Genomic DNA, 17,214 nt, shown 5'->3' on the forward strand with positions numbered 1-17,214 from the left:
TCGGGACTGCAACCTTCCGCGCCGGAAGTGGGCGGCCTCGGGGCCCGGCTGGGGGCAGTGCGGCGAAGCCCAGGCTGCGGAAGGGTCCCGGGCCAGCTGCGCTGAGGGTGTGAGGAGGCCCGGAGACGAACTCGAAGGGGGTCCCGCGCGCCGGGGGAAAGAGAAACCCGCCTATACCTGGCCGGGCGCTCTGTGAAGATGGCGGGGCCGGAGCTGTTGCTCGACTCCAACATCCGCCTCTGGGTGGTCCTTCCCATCGTTATTATCACCTTCTTCGTGGGCATGATCCGCCACTACGTGTCCATCCTGCTGCAGAGCGACAAGAAGCTCACCCAGGAACAAGTCTCCGACAGGTCAGCGCTCTCCTGGATCCTACGACCTCACTCCCCCGTGACCTTGGGCAAGAAAGTGCAGGGATTATTCTGTCAATTCGCTCCCGATGTTCACATCGCACCCCCACTGGCTGGGTGACCTGAGCTCAGTTACCTGTTTCACTTTCGTCATCTGTACAGTGGGGATGACAACATGACATGCCTCATAGAGTAGGCTTGGGGATTAAATTTTAGATGATATCTATAAAGGCTTTAGTACTGGGCTTGGGACGAACTAAGTGTTCAAAAAAATGTTGCTGTTAATATTGTTAGGCTAATTGCAAATCCTCGGCTTATCTATGAACTACAGATATGGTGGGTGTGATTATACTTGTTTTACCAAACTACTATGGTGGTCAGCTGAGATACCAAATAACCAACTGCTTGGCAAACGTAAAACTGCCATAGAGATGTGAGGGGTTGTAATTATCATTTCCTCTACTGGAATGGAGGCGATTTCTTCCTCTTCTGTTTCATTACAGTATTTATCTATGGAGAGAGGGAGGTAATTTGAGATGATTTTAGGTGGTATCTAGACTTGTGCTCCCTCCATATTAAAAACCATTTTCAGTCAATCGTTCTGATTATTTTCAGAGACTATCTCAGGTAAATGCTATTATGTTTTTAACACTTCCCTATTGATTATTAATCTCCCATTTTAACAAAGGGCAAGTCTCTGGCTCAACTTTCCACAGACAACAGTGTCTACCTATGTTTAATAATGTTTTGTTTTTATTATAGTTACTAGTTACTTTCTATTTGTGGCAAGTAATACTGGTTTTCCATTTGCTGGTAATTTAAAGATTTAAAACCTATATAAGTAAAAAAGTTGATATATAAGAAATACTAAGTTTTTAATAGTACAAGTTCTAGGTTAATAAGATAATCATAACCAAGGAATGAGAATGACTGAAGTTTGCCAAGCACTGCTTTGTCATTTTCAGTTGTGCTTCCCAATTATGCTGAGAATAATAATAAACCAACATTTATTAAGCACTTATTCTATGCCAAGCACTATGCTAAGCACTTATATTCATTAACTTATTTAAAATTCAGAGTAGATGGTGTCCCATTTTATAGAAACTGAGGCTTAAGAGGTTTCATGGTCACATATATAGTGACATTCAGGACTTGAAGCGAAGTCTTTAGTTCCCAAGTCTGAAGCTCTTTCTACTACGTTACAGTAGCCACTCAATTATTTTTTTGTGGCGTAAGTTCAGAACTGGTTAGAACCAACCTGGAGATAACCTTAAGAAGTCAGTTCAACACAGAAGGGAAAACTATAGAAAGATGCAAAGTGGAGAGAACTCAGACAGTATTTATTTATTGACGCCAATAAATTGTTCTCATTTTATCCTCAAACTGAAACTGAGATAATCCTGAACCCATTTTTACAATTGAAGAAAAAAAGGAAGCCTGGAAAAGTTAAGTAGCCTTCCCAAAATAACCACAATAGTAAAATATTGTGCCTATACTTGAACCCAGCCCAGTCTCACTCCCAAATTAAATTCTCTTGACCACAATTCCTACTGTCATAGATTCTCTACCACCATTTTTTGCTCCCGATTCACCATGTGATTTCAGAGTGATGGTTCTAAATGATATCAGACCCAAAGCTACCTTTTCTAACCCAAAATGAAATTCACAGTTGATGCACTCTACATACAATAACATTAAAAAACAAAACAAAACAAACAAACAAAAAAAAACAATGCTCTAGTGCAGGCGTGTCCAAATTTTTTCAACGGTTTTCACCAAGGGCCATATGAGGTAAAATACACAAACAGCCTGGCCACTCGAGGTGAAGTACATATTGCCTCACCTGGTTTATTTAAGTAAACTAAATATATTTTTGGAATTTGCTGCGGGCCAATAAAAAATGGATTGCGGGCCGCAGTTGGCCAGCGGGCTGCAGTTTGGACACCCCTGCTCTAGTGTAACAGTCAGGAGAAATAAAAATAAAATAATTATTTCATAAGTGCTTGTGCACAGTGGTCCTAAAAGATGTAATGGAGAAGTCAGATGCAATCACTTAGCTATAAAATCACTACAATTGGGACAGATTCAATTGTAGGCTGATACAGTGTGTTAGCTACTTAGATATCACAGAAGGCAGTTCTGTCTTGGATGTGATTTTCCTGAATGGTGAACTACTCTTGATAAAGTTCTGAACAAAACAAAGTGCAATTTTCCCTATATTTACTCGGTGGTTGTATAACTGGAAATTGAGTATATAAAAAAATCATCTCCCCTCCCTGCAACACAAAAAAATGGAATTAAGTTTGAGGTTTAAGATAATAAAAAACAATTTGGTGAGATATCAAAAGGAGTGTGAGACATGGGACAGTTCTTTGTATTTCACAACTGTCCCCAGCACTGAGGGATACTTAGCATCCCTTATCCTTAACAAATGACAGTTTTGTGCTCTTTCCTCTCCAATCCATCCTTTTGACACCCAGAAAATTTCCACAGATTTCCATAAGGCCCCCTAGAGGGCAGTACTACCTCCATGAAGAACCACTGCTTTAGAGAAAACTACATCTCCATTGTAATTGCTCCATCCCTTAAGTAAGGTGTCTGGGTCATGCCAGCTCTGACTTGATATGACTATACCCCACCAGGTCATCGTTTGAACTTGGGTAGATTGCTGAGCACGTGATTCTGAACTGCCCAAAGTCCAAGGCAAAAGATGTTTTTTAATTGTAAAATATCCCTCTAAATACAGTATAAGTTTCCAGTGGCCTAAATGATCACAAAATGGGACATTGAGTTTCATAAATTATTAAGCTTTTATTGCCTCAGAACTTACTAAAATTTTTCTAAAACATATTAAACCAAAACTGAAAAATACACGAACAAAATAGATTAGACTATATTTGAGGATAACGTGTATGTAAAAAGTAGTTCTCAAGCTTCAAAAGTATACTAACTCTTTGGAAAGGGGAAAAAAACCAGATCTTTAAGCATGTGGAACTTCAGTTTGAGAAATACTGACTTTAAAAACCAAAGTTTTAAGAAATGTTTTTCAGTTGCAAATTACCACTTACAAAGAGAAGCTTTATCTTTATAACCAGTGCAAGGACTTATTTTTAGATATTAATGGAAATGAAAATGCAAAATTAAAATTTTCTTGTAGAATTTGCAGACCTCAGAGTTTATAACATACAGGATAATTTAAGCTTGCCTTAATTCAGGGTTGAAATGCCTCAAAATCATGATTCTCAACCCCAGTTCTACAAAATTGCTCATCAGCATATGGGAGATTTAGTTGAATTTCCATTGATCACAGTGCCTGTTGAAGTCCTGAATTATCTACAGTGAACAAATTTTTGCTGATGACCTACCATGTGCCCTGCACTGTCCTGTGGGTACAAAATAAGACAAGGTCAAGACCCTACTCAGGAAGTTTCAGTCCAAGGGATAAAACATGCAAAAAGAAAATAATGGATACCATTGATTTTGTGCTTAGGACGTGCCAAGTACAGTGGTAATCACTTTAAATGAGATAATATATACGAAGAACTCAGCTTAAAATCATTTAGTATTTCCCTTTTGTCTTTTTTTTTAACAATAGATTGTGCTAAAATATAACAAAATTGACCATTTTAACTGTTTTTAAGTGTGTAACTTAGTGTCGTTAAGTACACGCACATAGTTGTCAACCATCAACCACCATCATCCACTTCCGCAATATTTTTATCATCTCAAACAGAAACTGAACCAGTTAATAATAACTCCCATTCTCTCCTCCCCGCAGCCCCTGGTAACCACCATTCTGCTTTCTGACTATGAATTTGACTATTCTAGGTACCCATGTAAGTGGAGTCAGACAATATTTGTCATCTTGTGTCTGGCTCATTTCACTTAGCATAATGTTTTCAAGGTTCACCCATGTCATCATTTCAGTCCATTTTACAGCGAAATGAAGTGTGTAATGTAACAATTTGACAGACGTATACTTTGTGAATTGATGACCACAATCCAGATAATTACACATACATCACTGCACATAGTTACCTTTTTTTTTGGTGGTGAGAACACTTAAGGTCTGTATCAAGCACACTATGCAGTTTTATTAACAACTGTAGTCACCATGTTGTATGTTAAATCTCCAGAGATTATTCATCTTATAACTGAAGTCTTACACCCTTTGACCAGCATCTCCCCATCTCCCTTACACCCCCCCGTAACCACTCTTCTAGTTTCTGTTTCTATGACTGCAACTTTTATATATATATATATATATATATTCTCCATATAAGTGAGATCATACACTATTTGGCTAATTTCATTTAGCATAATGTCCTCTAGGTTCATCCATGTTGTTGTAAATGGCAGGATTTCCTTCTTCCTCATGGCCAAATAATATTCCATTGTGTATACATGTATACACCACATCATCTTTATCCATTCATATGTCAATGGACACTTAGGTTGTTTCCATATTTTGGCTATTGTGAATAATGGTGCAGTGAACATGGGAGTGCAGATAGCTCTTCGAGGTAGTGGTTTTGTTTCCTGCAAATATATTCCCAGAAGTGGAATTGCTGGATCATGTGGTAGTTCTATTTTTATTTTTTTGAGGAACCTCTATATTGTTTTCCATAATGGCTGTACCAACTGACATCCCCAACAAGGGGATGCTCTTAAGATAAAGATTAAAATTTTGCTCTTAAGATAAAGATTAAAATACATGGGACCCTTAAAAAGGAAGGAAATCCTGTCACATGCACAACATAGGTGAAACTTAAGGGCATTATGTGAAGTAAAATAAACCAGGCACAAAACGATAGTAACTGTATGATTTCACTTGAGATATCTAAAATACTAAAATTAATAGAAACAGAAAGTAGAATGGTGGTTACTGAGCGCTGGGAATGAGAGAAAAGAGGAGTTATTGTTCAGTGGGTATAGACTTTCAGGATTGCAAAATGAAAAAGTTCTGAAGATCTGTTTTACTACAATGTGAATATACTTAACAGCACTGAACTGTACACTTAAATATAGTTAAGATGGTAATTTTTATGTTACGTGATTTTTGCCACAATTAAAAAGAAAATACAGTGGGTCCTACATGGCCTCGTATAGCCTCTCCTCTCAAGCCTCGTTTTCACCACACTTTCTGAAGTTCTCTTTCTTCGAGCCTTATGGCCTTTTCTCAGATCCTCAGAGAAACATGGTGCTTAGTACTGCCACAGGACTTTTGCCCATGCTGTTCTCTCCAGCACTTTGTCAAGGTAATCTCTACTCATTCTTAAGATTCCAACGTAATCATACAACCTCAGCAAAGCCTTCCCCAAGACCTTGCTTTCTCATACTTGCTCAGATCCTCCTCTTGTACATTCCCATCATACCATCCATCTCTCCTTCACAGGCTATAAAAGGTAAATTTCAGATTTATTCCTGTGGTTATTTAGTTACTATCTTTCTCCCCCCACTAGACTTGAACCTTCATGAGATATTTGCTTTTTGGCACTTAGAAGCTCAAGAAGTATTTGTTCAATGAGGATAAATCTGTTATTGTACAGAATATGAATGGAGGCATAGGAAACTTAAATGACTCACCCAAGTTCACTAAGAAGGGAACTTAAACGACTCCCTCAAGTTCACTAGCTAAGAAGTGAAAGAGCCAGGATTTGAACCCATCTGTCCAACTCCAGAGCTTAAATTTTTACCCAATATTCTAGACCCAGTGCTGCTCAAACTGTCAGTGGTGAAGGACCAGTTTTTTGGTTTTTAAATTCCCAATATATCACAGACTGATACTCTTATAAAATATTTTGATCAGATATTTAGATAATGTGACAACGTCAGATTACTGTAAAAGTTTCTAAACACTTACTCAGTATCACAAATAAAGTACAGTGTCTACTTATCACAGACCAGTATTGGTACATACGCCGCACTTTGACTAGCGTTAGAGTAGCTCACAGGGAACAGAACATATTACATGTCACCTCTGTACGCCTGTGTGGAGCAGACACCTGTATAGTATGACGAGGCATGGAAGAGGAAGACCAGAGAATTCCACGAGGGCGCCAAGGAATTTTCTCTAGTCTTCCTGGAGAGTTTCACAGAAAAGGTAGGGTTGAAGAAGAGTTTCATGGAGTGTTTCATGGAGAAAGTGGGGCTTGAAGAAGGTATTAAGTCACGTTGGGGTAGAATTGGTGAAGGAGAGGGGCATTGGAGAATTGCCATCATATGGAGAAGCTAGAATATTCATAAGGTGGCAAGGAGACCCTAAGGGTACTGACCAACTGCTTAGAGCAGGTGGTTTGTACTGAGGAGAAGAGAGAACCAAGCAGTTTTCTTGCATTTGTTTCTGTCTATAGTTGTTTATTTATTTATTTTTTTTTGCACTTTTCAAGGCGGAGCTCCATTAACCAGAGGAGACTCCCCCCACCCCCCAATTAAAACAACTTTTGAAAACCTATTAGTATTTTGATCACTGTTCTTGGCACCAGCCACTTGTGGTATTGCACTCTATTACCTTTAATGGTAACTTGTGTTCAAATATCACCAAATAATTTCATTTATTAATTCAGTTAATGTTTATTGAGAGCTTAATAACAGTCCGAATCCTGGTTGGCATTTCTATTTGTTGTCTGTCAGATAACAACCTTCTGAAGTACTGTACTCATTTCTCTGTGGCATTTAAAAAGTTCCTTCTTCAATTCTCACCCTTCCTCCCTCCTCCTGCCCCCAAGTCTTCTGAGTAACATCCAACTGCTGCTTTTTTTCACTCAGAAAAAGTTCCTTCTTAGCTCATTATAAAGTAAGAAGTAGCTGAATGTTCCAAATGTGCCTTCCTCAGAAATCTTTGTTTATTCAGAAACACAGTCACTTCTGAAAAATGCTCTCTTGAAAACCTGATTTTGGGGTTAAATATGTTAGATTGGTTTTAAGGGTACTTGTGGTTTAAAAAGTTTCCGCATAGGACTGTTTCCAAATAGGCCCTCTCTTGTGTTTAAATAGGTCTCCTACTTTATTCTCTCATTTTCTTCTAGTGTTTCACTTTTAAAAATCTCATTGTCTTGGTTGTATTTTTCAGTCAAGTCCTAATTCGAAGCAGAGTCCTCAGGGAAAATGGAAAATACATTCCCAAACAGGTACTCATTTATCTTTTATTAAAAGCCCCACAATTCACTGTTGAGGGCAGTAGATATCTGAATGTTTTATAAGGGGATTCTTTGGGGAAAACTGAAGGCTGGCAAGTTGGGAATTAAACTGGCCTGGTGGTGTTTGCTGTCATTGTGACCTCACCTTTCTTAGGAAATTGTTTTTAAATGTGACTCAGCTAAAATGTCAGTTCAACTGCCAAGTAGGCTGCCAGCTCTGAGTGTAACAGCATATTCCAAGGGCCTTTTGACTAAACGTCTGGGGAATAATTTGACAATTTGCTATGTCACAGTTTTAAGACTTAAAAAGCTCTTTTTTTTCTACTAGTCTTTCTTGACACGAAAATATTACTTCAACAATCCGGAGGATGGATTTTTCAAAAAAACTAAAAGGAAGGTAGTGCCTCCTTCTCCTATGACTGGTATGTTTATTCCCTTCTCTCATTCTTTGAGGAAGATTTTTAACATGAGTGGGGGTAGGAGGGACAGGAAGGCTGTCGTTTGATCTAATTGTTAAATTGTAGAAAACAATAATCTCAGGGACTTGAGAGATCACCTAGTACAGGGATCTACAGATGTGGAGTTCTCTTTTTCAAATAAATCTTCTGGGAACCCCAGTGTATAATAATGTGGATGAAAAATAAGAGCTCTCGGCTGAGGGGTTGGGGAGACTAAAGCCATTGTGCCTGGGTCTCTCCCTGTTGCTGTTCCTCAGGACCCAGGGCTCTGGGGAGTACCGTTGGAAAAACTTCCAGCCCACCCAGTGCCTGGCTCCTGTTGCTGACAGATGGTCACCCAGCTTCTGCCTGGATGAGGAGGAGCTCTCACTACTTCCCTAGACGAGGCATTTCTTTGTCAGACATGACTGCTTGGCTCACCCTACAGTTTTTGCTCTAATAGATTTCTTACTGCCACTGATCCCAGCCACGTGAAAAACACAGCATCACTGAAGTAAAACAAAATAATTTATTGTTGTGTGTTGACTGTCCTCTCACTTTAGTACCCATTTCTTTAGGTAAGATAACCAACAATTTTAAACCCAGACAGAAGGTTCTAGAATTGATTTTAGTAAGTCTTTTAGAAGACCTACAAGAAACAAAACACCAATAAATATATGAAAAGATACTTGACCTAACTACAATCTATGAAATGTAAATTAAAACAAGATGTCCTTTTTAGCCCATCAAATGTCAAAGATTGAAAAGCTTGACCAAAGCTGCTACTGTCAAGGTCATGGGAAGTTGGGCCCTCTCACTGTTGTTGAAGGACAATCTGACAATATCTGTCAATTCTAAATGTTCAAACCCCTTGATCTAGAAATTTTAAGAGTATCTCTTACAGAAATACATAAACACGCAGATTTATGTACAAGGTAGTTGTCGGCAGCATTGTTTGTTGGCAAAAAGAAAAAATTGGAAACAGTCTGAAGGTCCATCCAACAGTGATGACTAAAACCACACTGTGGACTCCTATGCAGACACTGAAACTAATGAGAGACAGTAGATCAATGTGGAAATACCATTCACACTATATTAACTTTTTAAAATTAAGCAGAATAATAAGCATAGCATCCCTCTGTTGTGTATATATAGAAACTGTTATTCGTGTGTGTGTGTAAATAAAAAGATGGAAGGATATGCAACAAACAGCTAAAATTGCTTAGAGAGTGAGCTCGAAGAACTGTCTACATCCTGTTTGTATGTCATTTTGATTTTTTACAATGAACTTGTATTTAATTATCAAATAAATTAAAAGTGTTCAGAAAATTGGAGAAGTCCCTACCAACAGTTGTAAAATGCAGTGGTGTCTTGTGTTTTTGTCTTAGATCCCACTATGCTCACAGACATGATGAAAGGCAATGTAACAAATGTTCTCCCTATGATTCTTATTGGTGGATGGATCAACATGACATTTTCAGGCTTTGTCACAAGTAAGTTACAGACCTAGAAGACTTGAGGTTTATCTCATCGGTGCACCTTTCCCTTATCTTGATTCAGAGATACCCACGTGCTGCTGAGACACTGAAATATGGGTCCTGTATTCTCTAGTGGAGACTGGTAACATTCTTTGAAGCAAAAAAATTTAATATGCTATGATTTTATGGCTCTTATTGCAAACTGATTCTAAGTTAATAATGTGGATTTTCTTTTTTTTTTACACCAATAGGTTTTCAAATGAGTGACTTGCTAGTTTATATCCGAAACTAATTTAGTGTTCTAGTTGAGTAGGATGAAGGGAAGCCTGTTTCTATTTTGACTTCATTTTCTAGGTGTTGGGGTGAGTCGTTAGTCTATTTGTTTATAAGTTGATTTGATTTGAATTAATTTGGTTTCTTAGTAATGTAGTTCTCTGTGTGTATATATTCCACTTCAGGTTAACAAATTAGTGAGAGTTTCTTTTGAGATTTTAGGTCACGGCTCAGTTTGAGTCCCTGCTTCTTAAGCCATAGAGAAGCTGGTGTTGTTCGAAGAACTATAATAGAGTGACATTTGACTGTTGCTTCAGAAAGTAACACACATTTCTTTATGTAATCCTTACCAAATTCCGTATGGCAGAGTTCCCACCTTCTCAGCGAAAGAATATATGCATTCACACTTAAAAAATTATTCTAAAAATAAAGAAGCTAGAAGTGATTGTGAACTTTTTCTTTGTTCTCTGCAGCCAAGGTCCCATTTCCACTGACTCTCCGTTTTAAGCCTATGCTACAGCAAGGAATCGAACTACTCACATTAGATGCATCCTGGTAAGAACTTTCTTTTACTTAATGAAAACGCAAACAAAAATCTAAAACTGGCATCTCTTACAGAATAGGATTTCCAGTTTGCATACCACACTCAATAAGTTTTGGAGTTTTTCTCATTGAAACTGCTCAAAAATGCCACGGGTGGATTATGACAACTTTTACATGAGTTTTACAACAGGAAGGAATGTGTCAGCCTCTTTTCTCTAGTTGCTTGGGGCTTAGGAGTGCAAGGGTGAAGGTGTCCACTCCCAAAAAGTTAAAAGATAAAGTCAGGAACTTTGGCCAGGCAAACCTTCTGGCAGTACCTGAAGCTTATGGGAGTGGGTGTTTGTATTATTTTTTTTCCAAAATATATTACTGCTAATAATAACATTCATCGTTTTTATTGGTACCAGTCTGTGCTAGGTGTTTTCCATATATTATTTTATCCTCATAGCAACCCTATGAATTAAGTGGAGGAACTTGAGATTTGACCACAGAGTCTGTCCAACTCCAACACTCGTGTCTTATTTACCACTCTGTTTTCTATAGCAGAGTAATAAAAGCCAAAATCTGAAAAGCTCTTAGAATACTGCTGCTGCATCTGGAATCCAGTACTTCTTTGTATTGTCTCTTCCGACAATTTTATCTATAGCTTCCCAGAGACTGACATTAAAAAGGAAGGCAGACAAGAGGTGGAGGAGAATGGGCAATGAATGGGGTCAGCAGTGGTGACCTTAACTCACTCCTCAGTTTGAGCAAAGTAGGACAGACTCGGTGCTGGGAGAGCCTTGGTTGTGCACAGATCCACTAGAGGAGAAAAGCTATACTTATTTCGAGTAGCATGATTCTATTATTTCATGTGCTAAAGAAAAGCGTTTTTATCTTTTCTCCGCATCTGGGCAGGTGTGTGACTGACATGTTTGCAAGGACAAAGGAGACTAGAGCGCAGATATACAACTAACTTACTGTTAGATATAAGTCTGCAACATTATGTACAGATAGGCTGTTTACTTACCTGCAACCTGATGGAGTAAACCAGAATAGACCCCTGCTGTTGTGTGACCGAAGTATTAGAATGAAGTGTGGATTCTTTCTATGTCTGTATCATTTCTCATACTCCTTTTTTAGTTTTTATTACATCGGAGCATATTTATTTTATGGGGACAAGGTGGGAAACCTAAGCTTTGGCGATAAAGTTCAGAACTTGGAGTGGCTTTCCCAGTAGCTACAGTTTTCAATATTCAAGTATTTCCTGAAAGTCACCTTTCATCCTTTCTTGCAAGTGTGAAACCCACCACCACTTGTGATTCCTTCTAAAGACTGGGATTCAGGACAGGTGGCCTCTTTTAATTTTTATTCTGTGTACTTCTATGTTGTTTGCATTTATTATATACAACAAGTGGTATTGTTTTTATAATTAAAAATAATAAAGAGTTTGAAAACTCATTATGTAGAAAGGAAAATTAAATAACACAAAGCTTATATTCTCTGATTAAATGGAAGCACACCAGTTGTGAGTTCAGTTCCTGCTACTGAAGGCAGAAGAATTTATTACATAGCTGTAAGTAGCAGTTGCCTACAGTGAGCTGTAAGTATTTTAAGACTCCCTTCACAACTTGTATTTCTTCTTTGGTTGTGCTTTGAATGAATATAACATACCCCAGGTGATTTATTTACATATTCTGAACAACTTTGGGTGTAGAAAAGTGCTAAGTACTGTTAATTCTGACATAACTACCTACATTGTTTCACTTTTGCTTTACTAGGGTGAGTTCTGCATCCTGGTACTTCCTCAATGTCTTTGGGCTTCGGAGCATCTACTCTCTGATTCTAGGCCAAGATAATGGTAAGGAGCACATTAGGTTTAATCAGCAGATACTTTAATAGATGAATCATCCATGCCAGGGTCAGAAAAATCATATAGGCTATGCTACTTGTTAGCGTAGTCAAATACGTGCTTCAGTCTTTAAACTTATTCTTAAGTTTCTGAGGTATTCTGACACAGTTTTAAAAATTCCAGGGTCAAACTGGAGATCCGAATTCTCCCTGGCAATCATGGGGACAGTATGTAGTCCCCCAAAGTCTGATATCCTCATGTCAGGGTATCTAGCACCAGCAGTTTAAGCCTGTAAACTTGAAGCTGAAAGAAGCCCTGGTTTGATCAGTTAGTTCATTGACTAGAGGGTTTACCAGTACCAATCCGGCTGTCTTACTTAATGGCTGGGACCTCGGGCAAGTTACTTGAGAACTCTGAGCCACTGTTTGTAAAATAGCGCCCTTAGTAATTAACTTCAGGGTTTGTTGTTCAGCGTGGATTAGGTAGCACATAGTGAAGTATTTGACATATAGTAGTTGCTCAATAACTGGTGACTATTGTTATTGTTTAAATTTGAACAGTGCGTCCTTTAATTATCTTTCTTCTGCTGTTATCATCCCCATTCTTCAGGAGAGGTAAAGCGACTTTCGCATGTCAGTGTGAGACAGGGCCAGTCAGTGAATCTGTCATATAGTTCTTTAACTCACTACTGAGCATCTGTAAGTTCTGAGCTAGGGCTCAGCAAGCACCCAGCACCCTCGGGGACTGTTCTTCCCCGAGGGTGTTGCGTGCTTGCTGGGCCGCAGCACTCACACAGGCATGTCTTACTGCACAGCCGCGGACCAGTCACGGATGATGCAGGAGCAGATGACGGGAGCAGCCATGGCCATGCCCGCGGACACCAACAAAGCTTTCAAGGTACGTTCACTTCTTCCAGCTTTACCTACGCTCTGAAACGCATTATTGGAGAGTTACTTTAAAGACGGGTTCCCTGAAGGGAGTGTAGTATGTATGGTTTTATCATTTAGATTTAAATTTAGCAAAAATGTATTTTGGTTTACATCTCTCTTAATCCTGAGAGAATCATCTGTTAAGTAAATTGGAGATTCTTGGTACTTTCACTGGTTTTAAATGCTCACCCAGATTTAATCCACACTATAAATGAAGGTATAAAAACAGTCCAGTCAGAGCCACTAGATAAGCATTGGAATATTTTTTAACTTTTGTGGATCCTGTAGATACCAGATATAAATTTCATTTTTTAAAAAAAATCAATACTTAGAGCCTTTTCATGAAATGATTTTGGAATTTATAAAATCTGGTATAACTTTTATACAGCAAAATCTCACTAATTTTTCATCATAAAATGTAGAACTAGAAGGGAACTTGCTAATCTTCATGAAAACCATCTCTGAAAAACCCCCAGTTAACATACTCAGACTGACATCTTTTCCTCGAAGATCAGGAACAAGATAAGGATGCTCACTGTTGCCCTTCTGTTCAGCATCGTACCAGAGGTTCTAGCCAGGGCAGTTAGTCAAGAAAAAGAAATAAAGACATTCAGATTAGAAAGGAAGAAGTAAAACCATCTTTGTTTTTAGTTGACACGGTCTTGTATATAGAATATCCTAAGGAATCCACACACACATAAAAACCTTTTAGAGCTACTAAGTTCAGCAAAGCTGTAGGATACAAGGTCAATATACAAAAATCAGTTGTATTTCTACACACTGATAATAAAGAATCTGAAACTGAAATTAAGAAAACAATTCCATTTACAATAGTATCAAAAAGAATAAACACTGAGGAATAAATTTAACAAAAAAAATATAAGACTTGTACACTGATAATTACGAAACATTGCTGAAAGAAATTAAAGAAGACCTGAATAAATGGAACAACATCCATGGCTTAGAAGACTTAATATTGTCAGGATGGCAATAGTCCCGAAATTAAAAAAAGTCCTGGAAGTACACACTGTTCCCCAATAAAGTCCTGTTCCCTTTCCCCAATAAAATCTTTAAAAAAAAAAAAAAAGGCAACAAAAGGAAAAATAGATAAATGGGACTTTGTCAAAACGAACACTTTTGTATTTCAAAGAACTCCATCAAGAAAGTGAAAAGACACCCCACAAAATCGGAAAAAGTGTCTGCAAATCACATATGTGATAAGGACCTAGTATTCAGAATGTAGAACTCAACAATAAAAGAAAACCCAGTTAAAAAATGGGCAAAGGTTTTAAGTAAACATTTCTCCAAACAAGATATACAAGTACCCAATAGGCTCATGAATAGCAGCTCAACATCATTAGCCATCAGGGAAATGCAAATCAAAATCACAGTGAGATACCACTTCATACCCACCCCTCATAGTTACAATAAAGAAGATGGACAATAACAAGTGTTGACAAAGAGGTGCAGTCATTGGGACCCTGCTATATGCTGGTAGTGGGGAAGCCATCTGGGAAAACAGTTTTTAGCCTTTCTTCAAAAAATTAAAAACAGTTGCCATATGACCCAGCAATTCCACTCTTAGATAAAAACGCAAGAGAATTGAAAACATAAGTCCACACAAAAACTTATACAAGAATGTACGGAGCACTATTCATAATAGTCAAAAAGTAGAAACAATCCAAATGTTCATCTGATAAACAACATTTTGGTATATGAGTATATGGACAATGGAATGTATACAATGAAATACTATTCAGCCATAAAAAGGGGTGAGTACTAAATTAAGCTACAACAGAGAGAAACCTTGAATACATGCCAAGTGAAAGAAACCAGTAACAAAAGGCCACATATTAATGTCCAAAATAGATGAATCCAGAGATACAGAAAGGAAAGTAGTAGGTGCCAGGTGTTGGGAGAGGGGGATAATGGGCAGTGTCTGCTGTTGGATACGGAGTTTCATTTTCTGCTGATCAAAGTGTTCTGGAATTAGGTAGTGGTGATGGTTGCACATCTTCATGAATATACTAAACCCTAGTAAATTTCATATATTAAAAGGGTGAATTTTATGTCACGTGAATTATATTTAAAAACAAAAAAACATACCCATGTGCCAACATTTGTATTGCATGTTAAATTTCATAAACATATTTTTAAAGTCCACTAATTAAAGGCAAAGTACTCAGCATTAGTAAACAATTTGAGAAATGTAATTCGTCACTATCTCCAGTGACCTTGAACAAATATTCTACCTTTCTTAGCTTCAGCCTCCTTGTCCGTAAATTAGGGGTGGTAGGGAGCAGGACGGACAGCAACAGCTACCTCGTAGGATTGAATGAGCTTGTGCGTGTAAAGAGCTTCACCCAGCGTAGGTGCTCACGAAGGGTCAGCACAGCTCTGAGTAACAGCCCGCCTCTCCCCGCCCTGCTGTTCTCTTTTCTTGCAGACAGAGTGGGAAGCTTTGGAGCTGACAGATCACCAGTGGGCACTAGATGACGTTGAAGAGGAGCTCATGGCCAAAGACCTCCACTTCGAAGGCATGTTCAAAAAGGAATTACAGACGTCTATTTTTTGAAGATCAAGCAGGGATTAGCTGTGTCAGGAACCTGGAGTAGCACTTACCCTTGTAACTTTCATGTGAGCAGGCGCCTCTCGGAATAAACAGGAGGATGCATGAGCTGGCGGGGGTGCCGCAAGGATCTCTCCTGTCGGCGCCGGTTCCCTTTATGTCTGAAACTAGAGGACATACGAGGCATGTCTACTGAGTGACTTACCCAGAAACAGCTATTTTTAAAATATTTAAAATTTTCCATCTGGTGACTCTAGTAATGAAAGTCAGAGAAAGGGGGAAAACTCAAGCTAGTGATAATATATGAAACTTTATAAAAATACAGTCTTGGAAAAGGCATTGTCAGTTACACCTAATTATTATGTGTAGTCAGCCTGACTTCTAACCACAGTAGACTCCTGTTTTCTTGGGATCCAAACACCCTACGTTTTACCTTTAATTTTTTGTTAGTATTTTTATAACTTTCTTTACATAAATAATATACTTTCATTACTAAAAATTTAGGACCTATGGATGAGCAAAGTGAAGCTCCCTTTGCTGTTTATGTTGAGCCTACAGAATGACATAAAGAGCAAATGTGTCAAAACCTTATTCAAATAAACTTTTCAGACTGAATAGCCAGGGCCAGGACAGACTCAGCAAACCTTCTCTATCTCATAATACTGTCCAGCGAAAATCAGTGACCGTGAGACACTGCCGGATTCTCAAGTGCCTTTGGGATCATCAGAGACCGGTTAAATAACGTGAGGTCTTGATCTGGAGTTCAGAATACACCAAATCCATTGACAAATCAATGGTGCTGTACTGTACATGGTTACTCAGTTAAACGAAATACCGCGTTTCCCAGTTATTCTGCATCGGAGGGAGTTTATGTATCGCTGTAAGAAGGGAGAGGGGGCGATTGCTGGCAGACACATAGTTAAGGTTGCCCAGGAATAATTCCGTCTGGATTAACTCCCAGGAAAGTGGCAGGGTGCCATTTCTGTACTAAGAGGTGAATATAATTTGCATGTTGAACGCTGTAATCAAGAACAAACGACTCTTGACTCTGCGAATTAAACCATCCTGTTTTCTCTTCCTTGCCTGTGAAAGCGTTGGCTTTGTGGCTCACTAACAGCCTCTGACAACAGTTACGAGTGTCTATTGTGGAATAGTGCTGGAGGGTCCAAGGTGAAGCGGTCCTTGCCCCTCAGTTAACTCAGAGACACATAAGAAACTGGTGGTTCTTAATCTTTCTTTGAGTCACAGGATCTCTTTGAGAATGTGTTGGAAGCTCTAACCCCCTTCTCCAGAGTAACATATGGGCACAGATACACAGATTTCTCAGATGACCCCAGGGGTATTGATAGATCCTCCAAAGCCTGTTCATGGTGACCCATGGTAAGAACAAATGCGGATATTTAAAATAGTTACTTGAACAAAATACTAAAGGATCCAGGGTTCACAGGACAGCTAACCTTTGACCTGGGCCTTGAAAGAGTTCTGTAATGCAGAAGGGCATCCCAAGCAGAGGAAACAGAACTAGCAAAGGCCTACAGATTAAAACGTCTGCCGCTCATTATACCCCCCGGAAGTGGGGCGTGGCGTGCTATATACGGGAAGGTCCAGGTTGGGCTGGAATACAGTAAGTGACTGGTGATAGTGAGGTCCCCCTGGTTCCTACAA

The 17,214-nt window shown here is 38.8% G+C and overlaps 1 protein-coding gene across 1 annotated transcript; it reads left to right on the plus strand.

Moving 5' to 3' along the window:
• Positions 1–28: 28 nt before the first annotated feature.
• EMC3 (ER membrane protein complex subunit 3) lies at positions 29–16,627 on the plus strand. The gene is made up of 8 exons (XM_019748314.3): positions 29–353; positions 7,423–7,480; positions 7,818–7,911; positions 9,315–9,419; positions 10,151–10,232; positions 11,981–12,060; positions 12,866–12,948; positions 15,427–16,627. Exons 1-8 carry the CDS (start codon positions 199–201, stop codon positions 15,553–15,555), a joined length of 786 nt encoding a protein of 261 aa, XP_019603873.1. The 5' UTR covers positions 29–198; the 3' UTR covers positions 15,556–16,627.
• Positions 16,628–17,214: the final 587 nt, after the last annotated feature.

Source organism: Rhinolophus sinicus, chromosome 5 (assembly GCF_057876585.1).
Source record: "Rhinolophus sinicus isolate RSI-liver-muscle chromosome 5, RSI-T2T, whole genome shotgun sequence".
Taxonomy (NCBI): domain Eukaryota; kingdom Metazoa; phylum Chordata; class Mammalia; order Chiroptera; family Rhinolophidae; genus Rhinolophus; species Rhinolophus sinicus.

Excerpts from the sequence above, each read along its gene's own strand:
- EMC3 (XM_019748314.3), top strand. The coding sequence starts at position 199 with ATGGCGGGGCCGGAGCTGTTGCTCGACTCCAACATCCGCCTCTGGGTG. Across the intron at positions 7,912-9,314 it reads GCCTCCTTCTCCTATGACTG|ATCCCACTATGCTCACAGAC; the intron begins GTATGTTTATTC and ends TTTTTGTCTTAG. Across the intron at positions 12,061-12,865 it reads GATTCTAGGCCAAGATAATG|CCGCGGACCAGTCACGGATG; the intron begins GTAAGGAGCACA and ends CTTACTGCACAG.